Source organism: Cupressus sempervirens, chromosome 6 (assembly GCF_028749045.1).
Source record: "Cupressus sempervirens isolate cs-2001-9-10 chromosome 6, ASM2874904v1, whole genome shotgun sequence".
In the NCBI taxonomy this organism is placed as follows: Eukaryota; Viridiplantae; Streptophyta; class Pinopsida; order Cupressales; family Cupressaceae; genus Cupressus; species Cupressus sempervirens.
The window spans coordinates 54,305,669-54,333,151 of NC_143123.1; the positions used below are offsets into that span (position 1 = coordinate 54,305,669).

At 36.9% G+C, this 27,483-nt stretch overlaps 1 protein-coding gene across 2 annotated transcripts in view; it reads left to right on the forward strand.

The window, feature by feature from the left end:
* The window catches only part of LOC149551102 (uncharacterized), a 169,987-nt gene extending 156,987 nt beyond the window's left edge, over positions 1–13,000 (forward strand). For both annotated transcript variants that reach the window (XM_089786674.1, XM_089786675.1), the window contains 2 exons: positions 12,392–12,485; positions 12,685–13,000. In XM_089786674.1, coding sequence (XP_089642800.1) covers positions 12,392–12,485; positions 12,685–12,762 — 172 coding nt within the window. In that variant the 3' untranslated portion in view covers positions 12,763–13,000. The remainder of the gene's footprint in view (positions 1–12,391; positions 12,486–12,684) is intronic.
* Positions 13,001–27,483: the final 14,483 nt, after the last annotated feature.

A 27,483-nucleotide genomic window follows, 5' to 3' on the forward strand; every position in this document is an offset into this window, starting at 1 on the left:
TCAAAGGATCTCTCAAACATAAAAATTGATGAATCAAGTGGAATTTTGTTAATTGCTGAAGAAAGAATGAAAAGCAATAAAGAAAGCTTAGAGAAAGCATTTTCCTCTAAAGAAAATATAAAAGGAAAACAAAACACATCCTTCAAGAACCATAGTAAAAACAATGATAACAGTATGAATGAATATAAAGATGAATCTAGCAATTCTAGAGGAAGAGAAAAATATTCCAGAGGAAGAGGTTGCAACTTCAGAGGAGCTGGAAGAGGAAGAGGTAGAAGTAATGGGAGGGACAATAGTAAAAGAAACGCCCAATGCTTTCATTGCAATCAGTTTGACATTATGCTTCAGAGTGTTGGAGTAAACAAGGTTGAAATAGAAACAAGAGGGCTTATATACAAATACAAATGTCACTGAAATTAATCCATGGTATATAGATTCTAGATGTTCTTCACATATGAAATCTAATGAGCATCTATTTGTCAATTTGGATCGACAACTTCAAAGTACAATAATACTAGGAGATGATAATAATTCTTATGTAACCAAAGGTAAGGGTGCTATTGTAGTTACACCAAAACATTGTGAAGTGAAACATATCAATGAAATACTATTGGTTCCAACATAGTTCCATGACTCAGACTCGCCTATGACTCGACAAGGGCGACTCGACTCGTGCCTCAACTACGACTCGACAAAATGGAAAAACCCTTGAAATTTAGAGCTTTTAACAATTTAAAACTTGTTTCATGCACCCACTATTGAATAAAGCTTAAGGACACTATAACATCATCAATGCGATGTCTCCTTTTTGGGTTGATTGTGATTGATACTTGTTTAATTGTAATGTTCAGAATATGTCATTGCAGTTATCAAAGGATATTATTATTGAGATTTACAGATGAAGGATATAGATGCTATCCAAGTTGCCTAGACACTAGCTATCGACTCCCTCAAAGTTTATAGGTCCAAGTCCGTTTCACGAAGATTTATTGAATGTTGACTTCTACCCTCAATTGGGATAAGATCCATTCGCTTGGATTTATACAAGATCCTTCTTGGTAACATTTGACTCTTCCTTAGCCAAATAGTAGTAGGATTGAGTGTAGATATATATTTCTGATTTTTCTATTATAGTTGATATTACAATCTCATTAATGTAAATGATATTAATACTACAATAGCTATACTTATCGATATGTGATCAATATACATATAGATATATATATGTGTGTATGTATATCATATAGATATAATATATCTTAGAATCTTATAAGGTTATTTATTTCCTCCTTTTGAAGAAATCTCATCATATTTTTATTCTCCTTTATAATCACAATTCATTCAAAAAGTTACTCCATAATCACAAGCCACGTGAAAAGTCAGAATCTTCATACTTACAATCCTTTCAAAAGTCACAACCTTTCATAGTCACAATCCTTTCAAAAAGTCACAATACTTTATAATTACAACATTTTTGAAGAGTCACAACCATTCTGAATTATAACCCTTTCAAAGAGTTGCATCCTTTCAATATCATTGATACTTTTGAGAAAATCACTTCCTTATTTTCTTCACATTACTTTTCTCTTCCATTATTCCTTTTTTTACTCCTATCTGTTCTTCCACTTCTTTCCTTCTTTTCGAAATGAAATATCCTCTCTTTTATATCTTATTTTGAAGGAGTCACGTCTCTTTATTACAATCTCTTGAATTTTCATTAGATTTAGTTAACTTATATTATTTTATATTATATAATTTATTTATTTGTTTACTTTCTACAATATTATCTCTTGTAGTCAATTTTATTTATTTATTCATCCTTTGTAATTGTATTATTATTTAATTTTATTTATTTTTAGGTCTTATTTTATTGGTAATAGATTATATTATTATTAATTTTTATATTTTATAATAATATATTTTAACTATTTCTTATTTTTTATATATTAATTAATTTTAATATATGATTTTATTGTCATTATTTATTCAATAATATTATCTTAATTATTATTAAAATTCAATCTTAAAATGAGGAAATGACAATCGAATACAAGCTAACTTGATCACATACATAAACATACATCTGTGATCCATCACATAAGTACAAACTTAAATTGTAGCTGAAGGAATGGAAAACATAGATATGCAAAATTATAAATATTCAGATCTATTAGATTTCCACAATCCATGTAAATGAGATTTTTAATTTCTAGATTTGATTGTATAGAGTTTTTTTACCATCAACGTTTTGGATCATACTACATGATCCATCATCAGGATCTTTTGTTCTTCTGCATCCTGATGATGGATCATGCAGTATGATCTGAAACGTTGATTGTAAAAAAACTCTACACAATCAAATCCAAAAACTAAAAAATTCATTATAAATATTGTCAAATGTATATAAAATCTATGAAATTTATGACATCAAATGTTCCCAAACATATGTGTCAACAAAAACAAGTCTATGGCTTAGGCTCTAGCTCAACTTCAGCCGTAGAGTAGTTTGTCTGCCTCCTACAAATGTGTTTGAGGTAGGCCGTGGATGACTGACAAGCCATAGTCTGTAACTGTGAGGTGCCAGTGATTAACATCAACTGCTTGGGTGGCTGATCGTGCTCTACCTTCCTCTTTTGCCATAGCTACAGCCTTAACGTCTCTTCCTGCTTTGTCAAGTCATTCATGGTCCTCAGTAAAGACGACATTATTAGACTCGATTAGCCACTCGAACTTTGTTTCCAAAATCTGTCTGGTCCTATGATGAAGGCTGTAATGAACAAAGACAAGATCTTTTAGTCTCTTCACACAAATCTATTATGCCTCTTCAATTGGATATGCTCGAACATGGAGCAATTGCGCTCACATCCAAAAGCGCTCCATGGATGACTCAAAATACGAATGACAAGTTTTTGAGGGTTTTTGGCTATAGGCACAAACATTTTCCACCATCTATATAAAATAAGGAAAAGAAAAGAAAATATCAGTCTCATTTCCAACTTATAGGATAGATTATAAAATCAAAATGCACAAGCCGTAAACTTAATAATCTTAATATATATTTCTACTTGGCTGCAATGTTGTCCGAGTGCCTTTGCACAACTTGCTTGTGAAAATCACCCCTTATTCATTATTATATGCATCTATCTCTTGCATTGTAGATGTGCCATAACTAGACTTCTTTTGTAGCACTATATATAGGCCACTAAGAACCTCCTTATATGCCTTGAAGTTATCAAGGAAACAAAATGATGGATTGAGGAAATAAGCTATTGTATAGATGTACCTGTGGAGCTAGTATTGCCATCTCCTATCAATGATCTCCCAAATGGGTCCATACTTATCCTCAACTCTTGCATATATGGATCTAGTGGCCTCCTTGACCCTATCCATGCTCTCACATACTTATCTTCATCAACAACTCATAGGAGAACTATAAGGGGCTTAGTGACTTGCATATAATGTTTAAAAGAAAAAAGTTAACTAATTAGTGTACATTAAAAAATTAAAATACAAAAAATATCAAAGTTGCAAACAAAACAAAAATATATTTACATGCATGACCTCTGCATAAGGGGTCCCAAAACCCAACTTATCAAAAATATAGTCTACCACATCCATCATTGCAGTGGTCATAACATAGGATGGGGAAGTTGACTGCTCACCAACAAACTCGTGTTTCAAAGTTGCCTTTGATTTCAACAAGGATTTTAGTGTGAGGAAATTCAAGCTCCTCATTAACAATTTGTAGGAGAACCACAAGGGGCTCAGTGACTTGCATATAGTGTTTCAAAGAAAATAGTTAACTGACTAGTGTGCATAAAAAAATTTTAAAAAGAAAAATTTCAAAGTTGCAAACAAAACAAAAATGGATTTACATGCATGACCTCTGCACAAGGGTTTCGAAAACCCATCTCATCAAAAATATAGTCTACCTTATCCATCCCTGCAATGGTCATAGCATAGGATGAGGCAGTCCACTCCTCACCAACAAACATTTGTCTCAAAGTTGCCTTTGATTTCCACAAGGATTTTAGTGTGAGGAAATTCGAGGCAAATCTCGTGATAGCAGGACGAGTGTAGTTTCCGTAATTGGATATTAGCCCCAAATCTCATAAAGAAATCTCAGATCTGAGGAAAATCTTGTGATACTAGGACGAGTGTAGTATCCCTAATTGGATATTTGCCCCAAATCTCACAAAGAAATCTCATGAATTTTAAACAATTGATTTCATGCAATGTAGTCTAGATTTTACCAACAAATTCCCATAAATTAACCAGACAAACTAAAGTCTCAGAAATGATATCGCAATTAATTTTCACTGGAAATATATTTTCAAAAATAATATATTATTTGTATTTCTTCAACAAAACAGCCATATAATCCAATTGTAGTTACAAAATTTAAGAAAAGATTGGATATTAGAAATGTGAACTTGAAGCACTATGTAAAACACCTATGTGATGTTTCCAACCGATCTCACTATATCAAGCTCGAGGGTTTCCATCTCCTCACTCGTTGAAAGTTGAAACTTTCCAAACTCTCGAAGAGAAACTAAGATCCAAATTCATAAACCAAACATAATGCAAATGGGCCCATTTTTCCTCCTTTAAGCTCAACCCGGTGACTCTTCACAATGTTCACATTCCTTTTCTCTGAATCTTTATTTCCTTTTTTCAAATAATACTTTTCACTTGAGAAAATAAAGTGCCTATTTTATAATAAAGTGACATTTAATAATATGAACTTATTTTGTGAAGTCACTTTATCAATAAATCAATTAGATCATCTGGCATTGAAATCATTGATTAGATGGACTCGGATATGCCTGTGCGGTAGCCTTTTGGATAATTCACAACGAGACACTCCAAGTCGAGCATTGAAATACCACACATGCTGAGCTTGCTGAGTTACTAAAAATATTAAGTGTCTGTAAATCCCACTAAAACAACCTTGATTGGCAGACAATTGGATCTGCCTAGGCTAAAACTCGATCTAATCCCAAAGAAAACTTAGCCTTTGGGACCGAGGCAAAATGAGCTAACAACAAGACAACATTCATTGGCCTAGAAAAGGGGACATGACAACAAGCCAACTTCTGCCCTGTGTTAAGGACCAATACATGATTGTAGATAAACTTGCAAATGTTTTTGGCCTTATCTAGACATGATTTGATCGATTCAAGCCTGCCAATATCCTCTAACATTAGGTCAAGGCAATGGGCCACATATGGAGACCAAATTTTTTTTGGGTGCTTCTCCATCAAAATTTTACCTGCAAGAATTTTAAATTAATTAGAAATCTAGATGTGTTAAGATAGGATAACTTATTAATGTCCAACAAGAGACCACCAAAAGGGTCTAAGGAACTCAAAGTTGCAATAAAGAGACTAAAGCAAAGGGGACACTAAACATTGCTCAAGGAAAGAACTAACAACCAAAACCAAAGAGCCAACTTAGTGAAGAATGCGAAGTAACCCAAAACCAAAGGGTAGCCACTAGGTTGAGAGGGAATCCAAGACTGTCTTTGAGTATCATTGGGGGTGGAGGGTTGTTGCTTATGCGTATGATCTTTGTGAGGTCTCATGGCTCTGGTATGAGCTAGAGTATATTGGGTTAGTGGACACTTGGCACCTTTGGTGGGTGCAATTGACAGAAAGAAGGAAGTGATGAGCTGATCAGAACTATGTCTCAAGGGAGATTGAAGCTACAAAGTATGTTCATGAAGACACGTAGCCTCATAGAGGCAAAGTGCTAGATACAACTGGTCGGTCTATTTGAAGAAAGAAGCTAAGGACTGGTAGTCCCTGAAGAGACAATGGAACGTCCCACGGATCTCATAATAGATGGGGCATTGGAATAAAATGTGCAACTCTCTTGACCAACCTGGTGCTATAAATCTAGAAAATTCTATCACCATGGTCAATTTGGTGATAGGTCTAGATGTGAAGCTGACGAGAGGCCAAGTAGATATGCAAAGGATGAGTCCATCAACACTCAATGTAGGAAGGACAGTTAATGATCCTATTTTGAAGGTCAATGTAGTGCTAATTATAAAAGGCCATCATGGGGCAAAGTCCCCCTAGGGGATTGTTCTAGGATAAATCTCCTATAATTGTCCATCCGAATGTGCCCGTTCAACTCCAACTAGGTAGGGAGGAGATGAGTAGGGGCATCCAACAAGTACTGGAATGGAGGGAGACAATCAATCTCAATGGCAATAGAACCAAGAAGAGAAAAAAGCCAAGCATACCAACATCGAGCTTGACCAATAGGATCGGTGTTCGTGATCCCCACTATGGACCAACAAGCCAAGTAAGAATATTTGTTGCAACCCTTAGCCAAGTCAACAAACCCCCAAAATTGGTGAAGGAATTAGGTTGGGTAAAAAATGATGTTGAGAATGAAGGGGTGAGCACTGAACTCGACCAAAATAATGCTAATAGGGGTAGCTCGATGACACTTGATGATACATTGAAGAAGGGTTTGAACACACTCAACAGATGCCCAGTTAGAAGCAAGGAGGGAGGGGCCCGAAACCACAGAGGCATAAAGAACAATCGGCCTGATCAGGGAATCCATGAGGGATATCTTAGACCTAGTGTCCTGGAAGTGGTGTTGGAAACATTGTCGCTCAAGCAAATCAAGGGAGCCCAACCCTTTGTTTAGTTGGGGATGCATGACCATTCTCATACTAAAATAGGGTCTAAAAAATTTGACGTCCAGATAGGTGTAAGTATATGAAATCTCAATCGTCTGGCCTTAAAAGAAGTGTAGATGAGAGGTCTTAAAATAGTTGACCATAACTTGGTGGTGCAAGAGCACTTGAAGGTTTGGCACAAAATCCTTAACTTTTGGCTTGAGGACCCTGAAATGGAGTCTTGAATGTAATAAGGGCAAGTGATAAGCCTATTAGAGTGCTTTGGTTGAGTTTGTGATCATTTGGTCATGGTTAGGTCAATGAGGACTTAAAGTTGTCATAGTTGTTTAAACATGTCACCAATCTTCATGTGGAGATGGCAAAGATATTTTGAGTCAATTTTGATGTTGAAGGGGTTTGGAAGTCATTTAAAACCCAACTGCATCAAGAGAAATAATGTGGTATGTGGAAAGTAAAGAGTTGCTTGCAAAAGTTGCATGACGACTTTGCAACATTGTCAATGTTGCTTGAGCAAGAAATGCAACTTTTGCATTTTGAAGGGAGTAAGAAAACCACAATTCAGTTGGAAAATGACCGGGAAGCATATATATAGCTCCTAGATTGATTGTCATGAGGTTAGAGGTCAGAATACACATTTCTTTCAATACTGAAACAATGACATTTTTGCATTTTCTGTACAGTTCTGTTGCAACCCAAGCATCTTTGTCATTTTGGATTGAATAGTGGTTTCTTTTGTTGCAATTAGTTAGGGTTCATTATGTTTTTCATTTCTGCACTGTTGCTTTCATTAGTTTGACGTTTTGGTTTACTAAATAAAAATCAAACTGTAGACTACATTTTACTGGCAGTCTTAGGGTATGAAGAGAAAAATGCCCCTAGCTTGAAATACCACCATGGGAAACTTATGGCCATCGGAGGGTTGATAGCAGGGGCAATGTACATTAGGATGGAAGTGGTATTTTTTGAAAATGCCTCATCAGTTAATTTTGCAAACAAGCCCTAGACGAGCAGATAGAGTGCCCGGCTAGGAACTTTGCATAGCAGTCATCATAGCTGTAAGGAGTGCATTAACTGATTGAAGAGAATTACCAAGGAGTGTTGATTGAAGTCAGAGGAGATTGTGTGCGAGGTTGAAGCTAAGCCTTTAATACATTTTATCACAAGGGCAATGTACATTAGGATGGAAGTGGAATTTTTTGAAAATACCTCCTCAGTTAATTTTGCAAACAAGCTCTAGGTGAGCAGACAGAGTGCCCGGCTAGGAACTTTGCATAGCAGACATCATAGCTGTAAGGAGTGGATTAACTGATTGAAGAGAATGGTCAAGGAGTGTTGATTGAAGTCAGAGGAGATTGTGTGCAAGGTTGAAGCCAAGCCTTTAGTCCATTTTATCACCATTGTGCAAGGAAAATCCAGTTTATAGCATAGTTACACCGCCCTGGGAGACGGGGGGACAAGTTTCCGAGACGGGGGGACAGAGGGGCCTTGATTTGGGGACGGCAGGGGGACAGCGGGGGGACGGCGGGTAGGGATGGGGGGGTGGCGGAAGGAGTAGGGGTGTATATACTATACATATGGTATAGCATATACCATATCAACTGGAATATCATGATTCATGATCAAATGACAAACAAACAATGAACATTAAACATTGAACATCAGCAAATAATAAATATTAGTCTAAACTCTATATATCAGCCTTCAAATCAATAGTATGAGTATCTAGATTCTACTATCTAATAGTAATCAATGATCATATGAGTCATGACATAAAAATGATTACAATAAGTATCATGTGCCATGAATCATGATATCAAAATAAGTATATAATGCAAACAAAAACTACAAGTCTCCTAGAGTCCAAATCAAAATGTCAAATCAATGGAGACTCCTTGGCATCCCCCCACAAAGAAGGAGACTTCTTGGCGTCCCCCCTCAATGAAGGAGACTCCTTGGCGTCCCCCTGCACCCCCACACTCGGAGACCTCTAGCCGTTTCGGAGACGTCTCCCCCGTCTCGGAGACCTCTAGCCATCTCGGAGACGTCTCGCCGTCTCCGGCGGCGGTGGCGCTCTAAGTGGCACCGCCCGAAACGTCGAGACGCCATCCCCCTGTCCCGGGGACGTCCCCGTCTCCGAAACGGCCCAATTTGGGGGGAGGGACGCGTCCCCATGTTACACTGGTTTATAGCCTCACTTAGGCTAAATAGGCCTAATTCTGGATTAGGGCATTGTAAGCAGGGTACAACCATGAAACCTAGAAAATCTTTAAGACCTTCCAAAAGGGTATCTGGAGTGGTAAAGGGTTTTGGAGGATCTTTAGCAAGATTTTGAGAAAAGCTCTAGAAACTGAAAACCTAGGACTAATTGCGGCTCATTCCTAGTAGGTCTATTTTATGAAAATGTAAGGAGTGGATTAATTGATTGAAGAGAATGGTCAAGGAGTGTTGATTGAAATCAGAGGAGACTGTGTGCAAGGTTGAAGCCAAGCCCTCAGTCCATTTTATCACCATTGTGCAAGGAAAATCCAGTTTATAGCCTCACTTAGGCTAAATAGGCCTAATTCTGGATTAGGACATTGTAAGGAGGGTACAACCATGAAACCTAGAAAATCTTTTAGACCTTCCAAAAGGGTATTTGGAGTGGTAAAGGGTTTTGGAGGATCTTTGGAAAGATTTTGAGAAAAGCTCTAGAAACTGGAAACCTAGGACTAATTGCGGCTCATTCCTAGTAGGTCTATTTTAGCTTGTTTGTGGACTAGGTTAGATTGGAATTTGAAAAGCTTTAGAAACTGAAAATCTATGTCCAAACAATTAATGGGAATTCGAACTTTTCATTTGTTCCCTGCCATGAGAAGTTATGTTGAATCATGATAATGTTCTTTTCTACACTTTCATAGAAAGGGAAGCAAGTTCATTAAATCAATAGGAATGGACTGCAACACTGTTGTTTGTCATCTGAATTGTACCGGCAAGAAACATCCAACTGTGTGTCATTGCTGAGCTTAGTCATCATCTTCCAACCACATTTTTGCATGAGTGAGCTGAGTTTTCCATGTAGAGATGAACTCCTGAGTATGCTGGGCAGCCGATGATGTTGATTAATGGTCTTTGTTGAATTTAAAAAAAAACTGTATCCTGCTCTCCTTTGTTAGGCCATTTCTTTTTTGTGGTTTTGCCTTCAAACTATTTCTTCCATATGTTGTAGGAGGAATTCTTGCATGAGACCTTTCTCCTTTCTTTATCAATCTGTATGCCCTCGCCTTCTGATTTTCCATAAAAGAAGCTCCAACTTTTCCTTAGTGACAAACAATCATCAAAATGATATTTATTGCTATTAAATATTTATCAATTGATGTCTTAAATTTTTTTCCTTTTTTGGTGAATCTGTACATGGCATGTCCAATGGAGTTGGGTTTGGTTTTCCACCAGTGAACTATTTACACTAAAGAATTTTCCAGTTGTAACCCTGTTGCTTTTCAAATCTGAAGGGGCACATGGTGCGGTGCTAGAGTCTTTATGCTTAATAATTTTTGACCAGTGGTTTGATGGCCTAGTATTTTATAATGAATGATTAGCACTTTAATTAGATTGAATCAATCGAGTCCAAATTTTTAGCAGTGTTATTTTCCAATCCTCCAGTTTGTCCAGGTTTAGCAGTTGTTGCTGGAGTTCATGTCGATTAAACTAGTACTGAGTGGCTGACAATTACTTCCATCAGAGTATTTGGCGATTTTTGTTGAATCTTTTGTTGAACCTCTTGTCCTTTCTAGTGATTTAATGTTGTTGAAATCTCCCACAAGGATTAGAGAAAGGGTTATATTTAGGAGAGACCTGTCTTTATTTAGTGAAGAATCGTGGATCCGTTGTTTTCTTTTGGAGGAATATGGATTGATAATACAGGATTGCATAGTATTGAGAATTAAAATGATGATTTTAGCTACATTCCAATGAAGTGTGGTATGAGAAATTGAAACATACCTTTAAGGTCTTCATAGAGTGTTTAATAAAGTCTACCCACAGTTGTGCAGTTGCTGATTACTCAACTATTGAAATTTGGTGTACCATAGGTCATCAGATCTAGTGGTTTCTTGGATAAGGATCAGAATTAATGTGATTTACTATGAAGAAAGTGCTCTTTGTTGTGGGTACATATTCCCTTCATAGTGCAGGAAAGTATTATCATTGGATTTACTGATCTGGATCAAAAATGTCTACATCGTCTAGATCTCCCTCCTTGTCCAAGGTGATGGATTATTCATTATTGTACCAAAATTTGTAGAGCTACGAGCTGGGTCTTACTAATTGTTGGCCTTCAGACACTAGCTCGACACATGATTTTCTTTGTTGTGGACAAAGAATGGTCACTTTTATTCTTTCTCTATTGGTTCAGTTACATAGTATGGGTTAGATTAACCTTTGATGTACCTCTTCTTTGGTTCTGGTGTTTAGCTGAATGGTTGGGTCTCGAAGTTAACTTTCTTGTGCTTTGTTATTTCATGTCTATGTGAATATGCAGAGTATCTTTGACAGGTTCCTTGCATAACTTGTCTAGTATTGTTTCTAGTAGATCTCCTAGAGAAGAAAATGGGCTTCTTGTGTTTATAGCTGAAGTGGTGGCTAAATTTGTTGTGACCAATTGGCTCTTTTTGACGACTCACAGACCATTGAGTGGTTGCTTCCATTTGATGCCATCCAAATTAATAATTATTTATTAGAAAATATTGTTTACAGATATGGTTATGCAGATGTGTAATTGATAACTCTTGGATTGTGGGTCATCTCAGAAGAGGTGCATTACTCTCCAATCATCGAGCCCATTCTTTGTAAGATGGACCCATACAGGAACTGTGCTCGGAAGATCTTCCGTATGGTTGAAAACTGGTCCCTAATGTTTCATAAATGGTCCAGAATTGTAAACTGTGGTTAGCAGTGTTTGTTCCAAAGGGTTAGGTATTGTCCTAGATCCAACATTTGAGAGTTTCCAGATTTTGGAAAATCTCCCATGAAGTGGCAGATCAGAGCTTGTTCTTTGAGCAGTCTAAAATGCTCTAAAATATCTATCAAATAGATTGATTTTAGCCATCCTGAGGAAAGCAGTCATTTTCTTTCTAGCTGGAAAATTGTGTTTTAGGTTTTTTGCATGGTGTTGAAGGAATTCTCCTAAATTATACTGGGTTTTAGTTGTTCCAAACATCTGGGGCAATGTGACCCTCTGTGGAGCTCATGGCTTCTTCTGGGATAAATAGGTGTAAAAAGTCAACAGATTTGAATGAGAGCCTCTGGGGAGGATGGGAAGGCTAGAGAAGATTGTGGGACTGCAGTTTCTTTGGAGTACCTTGGCAATGTCACGAGTTTAGTCACCACTGAGTTCCAATCATCTATTTTCTCTAGGCATTATATTTAGATGTTAAAAAGCCACAAATTATATAGGACGTCTTCTGAGGATTGGTAAATTTTATTCTGAAAGAAACAGGAAAAAGGAAAATCATATATTTCTGGAATCCTGTCTTTCCACCTGATTAAAATCAAGATTAGGTATGGTTGGTTCTTAATTGGGCTGTTTGATCAGTTAATATTAAATAATGATGCACTTCATCATCATTTAATATTATAGTAATCAATGGTGAAGTTTTTATGGTAAACACAATGTAAGAATTCTAACTAAAAATGAATGATCTAAAATTTATAGCCAGTTGACTTTCCATGCTAAGCACAGTTTTAACATCTGTGTAGGCCAATCGGTGCTGTTATATATGAGCAACAAGGCAAGCTCAAGATAAGCTTGCGATCAACTGATGATTCCATTGACACCACTGAAATCTCAAGGGTAAGTTGGTTACATTGCAGAGTTGTTGAGTGTTTGATGAAGAAACTGTCTTTCTTCTGTTATATTACAATCTCATGATAAACTTTTATTCAGAAATTGGCTTTATTAATATTATAATTTTGTTTTGATAAGCCAGGCCTTTGTCAATTGATAATATTCTTTTGTATACTGACCATGTTGTTTATAATATTATTTGTAGGCATATGGTGGGGGAGGTCACTCTGGTGCAAGTTCATTTTTTATATCTCCAGAAGAATTTAGAGAGTGGAGTTGTTAGATAATTTGCTCCACATTTGTAATGACACTTGCCAGACTTGTAATGGAGAATTTATGATATTTAAAATTGAAGGAACGAGGAATAATAGAGATGAATCTTGCACATGTAATGGCCAGTGTAAAAACCCATGCAAGATTCAATTATTGGTGGATGGTTGGACATAAGCATTGAAGTCATTGATTTTATTAATAATAATAATTATTATTTAAAATTTATGGCAAGGCTTTTCTTTGCTTTATGGTGAATGTTCCGTGTGGTTGGCCTACGTAAAATCTTAGTAACTGCACTTGGAAATAATTTGAAGACCTTATATTTGATTTAAATACATCAATTGGGAACATTGAAAAGAAAATATTTGAATAAAACCATTTTCCAAGTCAGCATTGAATACACCTTAGTGGAGAGTAGCATATGGTCTACCAGTTTTTCTGTTTATGGGAGTTCTAAAATGATTATTCCCATTATCCATCACTCTGCATTTTTTGAGTGTATACTGTGTAAAAGCTTTGTTTCAGAATAGTTCTATATAAAATACATTATAAATGTTACAATATTTATTTGTTCCAGCAATGAGTTGACCGCCATGTTTCTCATATTCAAATTTTAGAATTATATACTTCTGCTGTTAATATAGTGAAGGTCAATATACTTTGCAGCCATCACATTGAATGCACTTACTGTGGAACATGAACTATAGGGTACTTTTTGCTCCTTTTTCTTTCTAAGTGAGCTCCACCAAGTATAGAAGATGATCACAACTATTGACTCTGCCATGAAGCCTTGCAGAAAGCACATAATTGTAATGATTAGGACCACAATCAACAATGAGACAGTTCATGGGAATTCTGGAGTCATATAGGTGGTTTTGTTCAATAAGACTGCAATGTTGATGACAAGAAATCATGATGTTGAGAAATCTTTGGGTAGATGCCATTCATAAGATGGAGTTGCAACCCTGCTAAGAACTAATTCTATCAATCAAACACCAAGGTATCCAAAAATCCCATATAATTGAGCATCAGAGATTACATAGTTCCTTAGGCAAGTACAATGTCTCGAAGATAGGATGGATTCTTGTTATCTATGTTACTTGATTAACCTGCTAAATTTTTGCCTTTTGAACCCTGTAGACTTGACTAAATGTTTTGTTTTTTCATACAAGCTAGATTTGCTGAGACTTGAGTTCCAAGATTGACAGTGTCATAAGTGGAGACAAAAAAAAGAAGAAGATAAAAATGAGTTGTAGATGTTAAAAGAAAAGAAACACTTGTAGTATAGGCATCATTCGCAAGGATAACAAATAAAAAAGAGATCATGGGGAGCAAAAGAAAGATATTGCAGCACAACACAACCTACACGTTTGGATAACAAACAATTGTTGAAGTGTGTGCAGATTTCCAGGAACATGCATTATATTTGCAGGAGCCATGATCAAATTTAGAGAGGTATATATCTTTTTCCATCTCTTTCTATTTTTATTTGGTATTTTCATGGTATGCTTGCCTTTCTTCCTTTCCCTTTTGAATTCATTGAACAAGAGGATTGATCCCGCCTCCTCTCTCACAATTGTTCCATAACATTTTTTTCTCTTTTTTAATACAAAATAAATATTTGATTTGTTATTTGACATTCTTTTATTTTCTTTTGGAAAGAGCACATGTTGAATATTGTTGAACACCCCTGGGGACTTGGTGGGGGGTTGATGAATCAATCTTTAACAATACTTAATCTATTCATTTTAATTCCAACACATGGAACTTTATTTAGCAATAAAAGATAATGCAATCATCCTCAATGTGCAAGAGAACACTAGATTTATGTGGAAAATCCACCAAAGGGAAAAACTGCACTGAGAATATCTTGCAGTATATAAAAAGTATTACAATGAGGCTGACTTCCAGACTTGCAACAAAGATTTACTATCTTAGGGAAAGATATAATAACTTGCTGCAAAGACATGCTCTCTAAGAAAGATACAAGGGAGGACCTATTGAGGAGACCATTATTCAGAATTTAAGTGCTTTTAACATGATTTCTCAAGCAACAATTCATCTTTTCAGCTCCAAAACTTCCATCACATATTTTTGCATACTCAATTTAACGTCTTGCTCAACCCATACATTCCACACTTTGTAATTAATTTGATCTTTGATCTTGTTTGATCTTCTATATATATTGAACCATCAATTAGGTCGACCTAAGCAACAACTCTTAAATGTTGGCTTCAACAACACAATGCGACAAAAGTGGTTCAATGCACATTTCCCAAAGTTGGTAACACAATAATGAAAAGATATAGCATCTAGTTCTTTACTAGGTGGCCAAAAATTACAATGTCAAGTTGAATTTTCATAGTGCAGATCACCCTAAGCAATATCATGCAACCAAAACCCATATGCAAAGTGCAAGAAAGAACAAAGCCTATCATCAAATATCCATAAATTAAACAAGACATACATCAAATGAAAACATAAACAAAACCTCAACCAAAGACTCCACAAGTCCTCCTCGATGTTCACCATCTCCTATATACTCGCAAATGTAAGAGAAGTTTATACAACAATATGATATAAGGATTTGTCGAATAGTTGCACGTAAAAAAATTATTCACCATTAGATGGTGAATGCACATCACTAACACAAACTCTCATTGAACCATGATAACAAATTCTCCATACCATTGTGATAATCGATTTCTAAACGAAGATCATCCAAGTCTACACACAACTAAATTGTCAATATTATTAAGTGTAACCATGATCTCCAAGCCAAGAAGATACAAACAAGCCTAACAAACCATTGGGAACCAATTCTACACTACCACATTATTTTTGTCAAAAGTTGCCTTTAAAAGCGTGAACAAGCTATTCATGACATCATAATAAACCATCCCCTACATGAGAATCAACCGATGCCTTCACAATCAACAAACTCAAAATGCATGTCATGAGCTCCCAAAAGCCAAACCAAAACCTTGATCCTCAAACAAGAAATCAATCAAGAATCCAATCAAATCATCACTAATTTAAGTACTTGCAAATCCAATCATGTCATGCCAAAGTCTCTAAACATTAGGATTATCCATGACCTCCAACAAACAAACACCAAACTCTAAATGTGTCCAACTTGCATGCATTGTAAAGTCAGCACCATAGGTCCTTCATAGTGATTGTATTCAATAACATTTCCGTCCTCTACATGACAATAAATCAATAAACCAGATGACTAAACCTTACTAGCAATCCGAACATGCATCACCAAAGAAAGGTCTATGAGTGTAGACAACTCATATGCAACCCATTTATGCAACTTGTAAGTGTAAAGCCACCTACAAGATTACACAACTTGTAGACCCAACAATGTTACATACATACCTGAATCAAATATAGATAATCATGTCAACAAGAAACATATATGAGATAAATTCCGAGTATACAAAGACAAACTCAATATCACCATAGTCAAAAGAACTTGCCAAAACATTTAGATCAAAATTTCAGCAAATTGAGTCAAACCAAAATAACTTGAGAGTCACTATGTAATACTCTAAATTAACTTTTCTTCTACTATTGGAAATCCAAAATCTAACTCAATTTGCTCAACTTTTGAATTCTCAAGTCCATGAAGATACCTTTGAATTTCAAGTAACATTCCATTGACTGAACTTTGGAAAGATAAACCACACCAAATTTTAGTACTTTTGAGTCACCTTTTTTGGTGCAGGGAACCACTCAAAATATCATGTATAGGGTGTGTCTTTTTTCAATAGAAAATGAATCATGTTAGATCATCCAAATGTAATCAATGTACTCATTTTTGTAAGGCCAAGGTACCTATTGGTGTGTTATAAATGTAGGTTACACTTGAGTCAATTGGTCATAATGGGTTTCCTTGATAGGATATATGTTTGTGGGGGTGTTCTATGTATTTCTGAATAAGATTGGACCATTATGTGGTTAGCAAGTCATCAAAGTTGTCATATTGCAAAAATGTTGCAAAAGAATTGCAAAATTGGAAAGTTGCTCCAAATGCGCAATTGTTAACAACAATGGTCATAACCATTTGAAAATTGGTTAAAGATGTTGGTGTTGGTCTGCATAAGAGAAAAAACCTCTTGGATGAAAGGGAAGTTGCATTTGTATAGAATTTGGTGGAATTGTAGTAAAAATATTGACACTTCCAAAGCAAAATTGTTGTTTCCAGTGTTGTGGCCGTACATTACGGATTGGAAGGCTTGATCAATTGACATGGTTGTTTGAGGTTTTGAATTGGTTTTCTATTCCACTTGGTCTCATTTGATTTGGTTTCGTAAGTTGCAAGGTATTAGTATTTTTGGGCTGGTAGTTCTGAAACCCTAGGAAACTAACCCTTTTTGAAAGATGGGCCTCTAACTAGTGTTTCCATGGTTAGATTTTCATGGCAATTAGGGAAACAGTAGTTAGATGTATATATTTTGATGTTGCAAAGTTTTAGAGCTGGAGGTTGAGGTTTAGTATTTTTTCTATCGAGCCCTAGGTCAAGTATCTCTATGTATTTGACCTGATGTGCGAGAAAATGGATAAGTAGAGGTAGGAAATTATCAAAGTGAATGATTAGAGTGTGGATTTGGAACATTCTAGGGTTGAGGAACATCCTTGAGTGATTGAAACAATTATATGTACCCATCTTCACCCACTTGTTTTGGAAACCCAAGCCTAATTAGGAGTATTTGGTATGTGGCCCTAGTTAGTATTTGGAGGGTGTTGGAACCAAGTTGAAATTTGATCTCTTGGGGTTTTTTGTAATTTCCAAAAGGGTATCCAAATCCCTATTTTTTTTTGAGAAGTCACTTGAGAAGTTTGAAAGTTATTGACCAAAAACTTGTTGGATAGACCTAATTGATCTACTAGCCCAAAATGGGATTTTGAGGTTGTGGGTTTGTGGGAACCCAAATAATAGTTGATTCTCTATGTTTGTACATCAAGTAAGTCCTCTAAGTCATTGAAACAAGTTTGTAGAGGGAGTCGTGTTTTGATTAAGTAAAACCAAGTTTTGAAAGGTCCCAAAACCTTGTACAAAGAGACCAAAAGTTATAACAATGAAGGATCTTAATACAACTGTGAAACATCGCCCAACAAACTAGAGGGAAAATTCAAAGTTCCCAACAAGAGAGGGCTAAAACCAACCCAGAATAAAACCAAGGACCATCAAGATTTACATTTGGTCCATTTTTTGAGAACGTAAAGACATATCAGACGAAGGTTTGGAGGATTTGCCATTTATTCTTTTAAGTGAAGTTCATCCATCCTCCACCTTTTCAGCAACCATCTTCCAATACAAAGATAAACCTGAAGAACCTGAGCAGGCCATACAACTATCCAAAGTGGGGAAAGGGGTAGCCCCACTATTAACCCCCAAAACTTCGCAGAAGAAACATGGGCTTCAAGAACCACAACAACAAGAGATAAGATAGCTGAATCAACACCAGAAACAATATTCTAGGTAGAGTCAGCAACAAAAGAAGGGACATCATTAACATTCTTAATCAAAGATGCCTTACAGACAACATCTGTATCATTAGGGGCATCAATATAAACATTTGTCAAAGAATCATTCTGAGAGAGCTATCCTTCTCATCCTCATCCTTGGAAGCTTTCTGAATTGTATAGTGATAATCCGAAACCCCCAACCACCAAGAAGGTGATTTCTTCGATCTAATCTTATCAGAGGAGCACCATGCAGTGAGGTGGCCAACCTTATGACATTTCCTACACCTGAAAGAAATACCCTCATAATCAAGAACTTTGGTCCAAGAACCATTTGGAGAAGCCAAAGTAATCTATTCAGGGAGACCCTTGGACACGTCAATCTCCATAAGCATGTGGGTATACATTGTCTTATACACATTAGTAGACTCCGAATCCACCTATTTGAAATCCCCAAGAGCCTCCCCCATAGCCTCCAAGACTGAATCCAACCAAAAGTGAAGAGGAAGGTTCGACAATCTTACCCATAAAGGTATCTTATTGAAGGATTTAGTAGTCACATCAAAACTTTGAAACCAAGGTTTGGTCATTGAGGGGAACCGCTCCTCTCAAGAGAAACAACGACATAGAATAGATTTCCTCTCTGGAACATTTGCAAACTTACAATGAAAAACCCCTCGCCACAGGGTAAATTTGAACTAAATCCGTTATGATTGGTTCCCAATATTTGGAAATCCAAGCATGTAAATCAAAAGAGAGGGCTAAAAACCCCTAAAGTGAATAATAGTAGTAGTAGAAGAGTACTCCGCATATTGGGAAATCTCATCAACAGTTTTTGCATCTAGGTTAATCACAATGGGACTACTTATAGAGACAAGCATAGCTGAACGAGGACCCCCTCTTGTAGTAAGACCACCAATGCCTGCCTCAAAAGAAACCACATCCGCATAAGAAATTGCAGATCTCCTTGCAGCAACCGAAGTCCCAGATTGGGCCATTTGAAACTTCCCAAAGGACCCACCAGGAGATGCAACAAAGATCCACGCACTGGTCGTAGTAGGAGGACATGGAGCATCCACAACAACATGACAGTTGGTGGGAGTGTTCGTGGTTTGAAAATCTGCATGAGCAACATGAGCAGGGACAAGAATGGGAGCAAGAGCCATATTCTGAAAATTAGCCAAAAATCGTCTAGTATATTAGTGAAAAGATCCCTAAAGAAAGTTTTACCATGAAGTTTGATTTGAACCCTAGGTATTTGGAAGGGTCTTGAGGAGGCTTGGATTGCTTGGTATGGTGGTTTAGAACCCTCCAAAGTTTCTTGCAAGAGTTGAAGACATGAAGCCTTGTTTGGAGGTGTCGATAGTAAAAGTTGTAGTTCATCACATTTCTTGTTGTGTACTCTTCATCATGAGGTCTTAGGAGACGTCAGAGATGGTAGATGAAAATGAAGAGGTTGGGGATAAGTTGCCTTCAAGAGTTATTGTAAATGTTGAATTGGCCAAAATGCTCAAGGAGCACATGGCAAAGAGCAAGAAGATGGAAGAAAAGATAAAGAAATTAGAAGAAGAAAGGGGTGCTAGCAAGGGCACTAAAGATTTTGAAAAATAACATGAAGGGGAAGAAGGACCAATGGGCAAGATGAATAATGATCAAAGGAAGCTCATTAAAGCCCTTGGCAAGATAGGAAGATGAGAAGCTAAGGTTGAGTTACCAATGTTTCATGGAAGAATGAATCTAGAGGAGTGCATGGACTAGACATAGGTAGTAGAGAACTATTTTGAATGTGAAGAAGTGACAGAGAGTCAAAAGGTGAAGTTGGCCAAGTCAAAATTGAAGGGGTCTGCTTTAAGTTGGTGGAACTTTGTGCAAAATGAAAGGGTAGAGAATGGAAGGAATCAAGTTTGCACATGGAAGAAGATGGTAGTAGAAATGAAGAGACAATTTGTGCCTAAAGATTATGAATTTTTTTTGCAGAATAAGGCAACATATAAGATGACACCAGAGTAGAATGAAGAGATAGCCAAGTAAACTGAGAGTTGCTGAGAAAATAATTTATAAGGAAAACCATAAGCCCATGTGCAATCTCTGCAGTCTTAGCACCCAAGAAATAAGGTAGATGGAGGATTTGTAGAAACTCCAAGGAAATCAATAGGATCACCATCAGAGATAGATTCCCAATGCCAAGAATAAGCAACTTATTGGATTGCCTAGGTGGGACAAAATATTACTCAAAGGTGGACCTAAAGAGTAGTTATCATCATATAAGAATAAGAGGGGGGGATGAGTGGAAAACAATATTCAAGACAATAGAAGGGCTCTATGAGTGATTGGTAATGCCTTTTGGGCTTTCAAACGCCCCTAGTACCTTTATGAGAGTTATGAATGAAGTCTTGAAACCATTCATTAACAAGTTTGTGATTGTTTACCATGATGATATACTAATTTTTAGCAGGAGAAGGGATGAGCGTCTATGACATTTGGATTAGGTCTAGAAAAGACTTCATGAAGAGCAATTAAAGTTTAACTTGGAGAAATTTTTTTTTCTACAAATAGAGCTTGTGTTTGATTTTGTGCTCTCCCACAACAATCTCAAGATGAATCCCTCAAAAGTTGAAGCCATCCTTAACTAGCCTACACCTAAGACTACCTCTAAGGTAAAATGTTTTCATGGTTTGTTAAGTTTTTATAGAAGTTTATAATGAATTTTAGTGGAGTTTGTGCCCCAATGATAGATAATATCAAGGGAGGTAGGAATAGTAACTTTGTTTGGAATGATGAAGCAAATGACGCCTTTGAATATTTGAAAAAGAGGGTTGCAGAAAAATCTATACTAGTTTTACTTATTTTTACAAGGTCTTCATAGTAGAATGTGAGGCATGTAAGTGGGCAGTTGGTGGGGTTTTAAGCCTAGAAGGGAGGCCTGCTGCCTTCTTCAGGGAAACACTAAATGAAGCTAAACAAAAGTACTCCACTTATAACCTTGAATTATATGCTATGGTGCAGTCACTTAGGAATTGGAGACATTAGTTATTACCTAAGGACCTCATTGTGTATATTGATAATCATGCACTTAGCTTCTTAAACAGGAATAGAAAGTTAAATCACAGGCATATCAAGTGGATGGAGTATCTTTAGTCATAACATCAAACAAGGTTGTAGATGCATCGAGCATGAGGAACCTTACAGTACAAGATACCCATTTGGAAAGTGTTGGGATCCACTCCATGAAGGTCATGTACATGTTAGCATGAATGCTAATGATACTACATTGAGGGAGTATCCTAAACATTGGAGATTATTAACATGTTGCATTCATGACTGTATTTTTCATTGATGTCAACATAGCAGTAAGTCTGTGAAGACTGGCAGAGTAGCACAGAGAGAGAGATCTTAGTTGTACGGACAATGTTTTGCTTTTCTGGTGATGTGCGGTCATGGACATGCTCAGTAGAATGTCCTAATGATGTGGTTCAATGTGCAACACATAAGTCAAAGATGTACAGAAGTTGTACTTGATTTATAGAGAGTAGTTCAGAGACAGAGTGCTTGGAAAGCAATTTTTGATGTTTGTATTATATCTTTCATTTGAGATGTAATAAAGAGATGTGCGGTCAGACAGTGATAGAGGATAGTCAGATACTGACGTCAGTAGATGCGCAAGCCCTAGTATCACACATGTGAAGTTTTGTATAGACTGTGAGTCGATAGTGCCATTGTAATTGCATTTAATTAATTATCTTATTATAATTCATTGGGAAAGCCTGAATGCTGACTCAAGGAATTATTTTGAAGATATGGCATAAAGGAAAGATGTTTGCCTTGTTTGTAAAGTATCCAATTTTGTATGAAGTGCGAAGTGCGAAAATGTGCAGTGTATTGAATGTGAGTACGCGATCCAAAAGATTATTGGATGTGATTTTTGTGATCTGGTTACAAGATCAAAAGGAGAAGAGGTCCAGTTGAGAGGACAGAGGAAGGACATTTAATTCATTTCTATTATTTTGCAAGGGATAATACAGAGATCATTTGGATAATGGGTTCATTGGTCTTTCCCTTGAAGTTGTTTGGGCAGTGAGTCTAGCTGCCTTCCACAACTCCTAACAGGGTTGGCACAATTCCTAATAAGGTTGGAATCTCCTAATAGGGATTCAAAGTCTCATAATAGGGAATGATATGTACTAAATGTTGATATAGACTACTAATAGGGTCCATCCTCTAACAAGGAATATTTATATTAGTACATCATCTTGTGGGTACCATTCCCACCGAGGTTTTCCCTTTGATGAAGGGTTTCCCTAGTTTACATATTTGGTGTTATTGTGTATGAGTATCTTGTTGTGATTTCTGATTATATTACTGATATGGTTAAGTTTTTTTAAGGTTGATAATTTTGATAATAGTTGGATAATTGATTCACCCCCCACCCAGTTATATTGGTGGACTATATATTCTAACAATTGGTATTAGAGCATCGGGTCCTTGAAGGAAAAACTTAACAACTTTAGGAGATCAGTGGCGAGTCATTTTAGAAAATATAGTCTGCAGTCTGATGGAGAAAATTTTGATACCCAGAAGATGGAGCTTCTTGGTGAGACATCGAAAATGTGTAAAGAATTGAGCATTGAGTTTTTAGATCCACAATCTTTTTGTTGCATACAAAAGAATAGAAGCACAAGTAAAGGCAAAACCAAATTTGATGAAGACAAGAAGATTGACTTGTGAGAAGAGAAAAATATGGTGAGAATATCTTTAAATGTTGGACATGTAATAAGTTTGGTCATTATGCATCTAAATGTCCTAAAAGAGAGAAAAAGTATAAATGAATGTTTAAGCCTAGGAGAGATAGAAATTGTTTGTATGCTAATGAAGATGAGGAATCTGATGAAAGAGCTCAAAGTGAAAGTGATGATGAGCTAGGCTTTGTAGCTATTAAGGAAGATGACCTTGATAGAGAAACTAGAGAAGAAAAAGCTCTAGTTTCTCAAGTTGAAAAGAAATCTGATTGGATAATAGATAATGATTGTTCACATCACATGATTGGTGATATGAATAAGTTTGTTAAATTCAGAAACTATGATGGAGGTATTGTTAGAGTTGGTAACTGTATATGAGCAATGTTAGTATGCTAATAGAAACCAAATTTAAATAAAGCTTCTACAAACTAAACAAAATTCATAAACTTCAAGATAGACTAAGATGAGCTCTCAATTGAGAATATGAGCCATTAATGGACTCTCTCAATAAGAAGCTCTCTTGTTGAGTAGCTTTGTCTAAATGGATAGGATGTATGCTCAATATGCTTCCAAAGGCTTCAATGGATGATTGTGGATTTTTGGTGTGGATAGATGGCTTTAGTATGGATTTGGCTCTCAAAATAGCATTATAACTTTACTTCATGGATTGTGTTATTTTGCAAAGGGGAAGGATCCAATTTATAGGCAAGAGGCTTGAGGGATTGAGGGCTAAGATGCAAGGATGGGAAAAAGCTTATGGAAGGCTCATATTGCATGAGAGGAGAGCACATGGATTGTGCTTCCTTATAGCCAATCAAGGAGTGACACATGTCACATGGTGAGAGGATGGAGGAAAGGGGAAGGATGAGTCAACAAAGGAGGCTCAAGAGATAAAATCTTCATAAAGACCCTCATAATGACTTGTAAGAGCAATAAAAGGGCTTGTAAGAGTCATTTATGACCTAGTGGACTTCATAAAGTTTTATGGTTGAGATATTTTGAGGGTGATGAGAGCAAATTCGACTTGGACTTGATTAGAAATGTTTTAAGCTTGTTTAGGCTTGTGCAAATGATTAGAGGATGGATTAGGATGGTTTAGGATTAGCTTAAGGATAGGCAAGTGGATGGCATTTAATGAGGGTGGGTGAAGGAAGAGATATTTGTTAACTTTGGCTTGGGTTAGTAAGTTTTAACCCATGTTTAGGGAATGTGACAAGGTTAGGAGGGGATTAGGATTAGGTTTAAAGACATCTTCTAGAAGAGTCTAGATTTTGGATGAGGATAAAGACTTTCTAGAATAGTCTAGAATTTCCTAGGATGAGGATGAAGACTTTCTAGAAGAGTCTAGAACTTCTTAGGGTGAGGATAAATTAGATTTTTAGGAAATAAATAAAGTTTTATTTATTTCAAGGGTTTGGGTTGAGGAGATATTTATTAAAACTTTTTTAATAAACATGAGGATTAATATTTAATTTTAATTAAATATTTTGAGTTGGGGTTAGGGGTAGGAAATGATGAGATTAGCCTTTAATCGAAATTAAAGAAGGATTAGAAGATTTTGGAAGAGGTTATTGGTCATAAGGAAATTGGCCAATTTTTGGGCAAAAAATAATTTTTTTATTTATTTTAGGATTTTTGGTCAATTTATTAATTAAATAATTAATAAATAAGGAAATAATGTTTAAATAAGATTTAAACATTTTTGGGAGGGATTCCTTAATTAAATATTTTTAATTAAGATAAAGGGATTTAATGGCATAAAAATTAATTAATTAATTAAATAATTAATTAATTAATAAATGATGATGTCATCAGGACTTTTTCAGAAAATAAAAATACTTTATTTTCTAAAGGTTTTTAGGTGTCTACATTTTGCCCCTCTTTGATGTGATGCCGCAAGTGGCATGGCATCAAAGATAAGAAAATAAGATGCCCAAGGCTACAACAGAAGAGGAGAGAATGGACTGTGAGATGCCCCCCTCAAGAAGGCAGCGGGGAGAGAAAGCGAGGCTCGGTGGCTTCTTGAAAAACACAAGAATCTGGGATGAGCAAGGAGACTCAGATTGGCAAAGAGAAGGGGCTGAATTAGCTCAAACTCTCACTATGGGAGAATGATAAAGGAGAATCAGATGCACAAGAGGAAGCAAGCTTAAGACCTTAGGGAAGGTGGAGGATGAAGGAGCAGAGCGCTATAAAAAGGAATCCAGGATAGGGAGATGGATGAGGGGATTAAAAAGCTGATGCAACAGGATTTCAAAGAGTCAGATTGGTGGAAGATGGGTTTCGGAGATCCCTAGGACTAGGATTGTGGATCTCGAAAGATGAGGCTTGGTGGATTGATTTGGATTGGTGGATCCCTAAGACTAGGATTGTGGATCCCTAAAGCTAAGAGTGATGAGTGATTCAAAGAGATACTGATGCATCAGCTGGGGTAGGAGAGACAGATGCTGGATATGGATGGGGGATAATGGAGATGAAGGAAAACCATTGAAGCTTTTTGAGCGGGGGGATACTTCAAAGAGAAGTACCACCATGTAGTTGAGCACTAGATTTGCTATAGGACTATTGGTTAATTGCCAAGGTTACCAAGAACATCAAGGCCTTTTCACCAACCGTCCAAAGGACTGACAAACTAACTCATAACAAACACACAAGGATTGCCCCAGCATCACACATGAATCCTAGAGGAAGCAGCGTGGAAACGACACTGGAGAACCCACAAGCAGCAAAGAAAAACAAACGAAAGACCTGATCAAGACCTTACACTCTAATTGCCCCATTCGCAGCATACCATGATATGGAAGATCGTGGCAACCTTGAGGAGGGAACAAGGAGATTGCTTGGAAAAGATACTTCAAGACCCAAAAGGGAAGATCCCAAATCAAAAGAAAGTGAAAATCCAAAAGAGAGCCGTTTGCCAACGAGATGGGTAGGACAAGGTACTAACGGACCAAGATCAGACATGAGGAAAGCTATATCCTGCAAGGACCTATCGGAGAGCACCAAAGCTGGTGGATTTGGATGAGTGATGTGTCTGGCAAGCTGAACTAAGAAAGATAACACTTTGGTGATAGGAAATCTAGCTAAAGGATGTGTTGGAATAGCTAACCAAGATGTGTGATGGGTGCAAGATGTTGATCAAGGACGAACTGACACAAACGCTGGATAGATACAATGGTACTAAGCTAAAGAGGATGTACAAGCTGATGGACCAAGATATTTACAAGTGAGCCAATCAAGATATGGTACAAGCTAAAGGACCAAGATAGTTACAAGCAGGCAAAAGCTCAGGATGATAGGATAGCAGGATGGTTCGATGTTGTGCAAGATGCAAAAGCTAAGGGTGTGGTGATAGCAAAAGATATGGATTTGGCAGGATGCATCCAATGATGATGAGAGATTTTGTGACCAAGGATAGCTAGAGGAGCAGGATGAGATGGCTGGATAGGATGGTAGATAGCTAGGATTATGATGGATATAAAGAGATGACATTGGGTTTTCATGAAGATAGCCTAGAGCTAGATACCAATGACAAGGGAGGATGGAAAAGACAAGATCTCCAAGGAATATAGTGCCCCCAATCAGAAGATAACATGCGGAAGGAGGTCTTATGATGGATGTGATAGGATTGAAGCTAGGATGAAAAAAGCTGAAGGGGCTAGGGAGATGGATGATAGCTGAGATGATTGGCTGAAGCTATATAAGATTAGTGGATGGTGTGAGATGGAAGCTGGAGGATAGGTGGATAGATTGGAAGATGGAGTTGGATGTCAAGAGATGACCAAAAGCATGAGGGTGATAGGCTAAGTTGGGGATGGCGGGATTACACATGACGCTTGTTTGCCAAGTTTTCATCATGGTACTTGTCCAAGGCGCTTGAATTGCCAAGTTTTCACCAGTGGACGCTTTATTTTTCTTTTCTTTTTTGACTTTTTGACTTTGGACTTAGCTGGAATGATTTTGGCTTTCTTCAGCTATTTTGGCTTTTTTGGGATTTTTCACTGGTTGTTGGAATGTTCAATTTTGTTGCCAGCTGTTGGTACACCGAATGTGTGATTTATGCAATAGATCGGATTAGATGGGATTGATGGTAGGAGATGGAGGGATGAAAATGCTGGAAAGGAGCATGAGATGGGGATTCTTGCAAGAGCAACATTGGCACATGTTGGAACAGGTGTGAAAAGAGCATATGGGGGATAGATGGTAGATGCAGGCGTGATGGAGAATTTTTGGAATCGTGCTTGGGGATATAGGCACCCAAGATGGAGTTAGGAGATGGGGGACATGAGTCACTAGATGGGGGATTAGCAATGGTGGATGCCATTATGCATTGGGTTTCAACTTTTTTCTTGGGGATCCACATGGTTTTGAATTTTCTTTTCATAGGCTTTTGCATTGTTTTGCATTCTTTGATTGGATTTTGCCTTTTTGGAGTATGTCTTTTAGAATAGACATATGATTGCCTAGGATGTGGATTTTTAGCTTTATGCATTTTGAATTTGGCATTCACATTGCTGTGG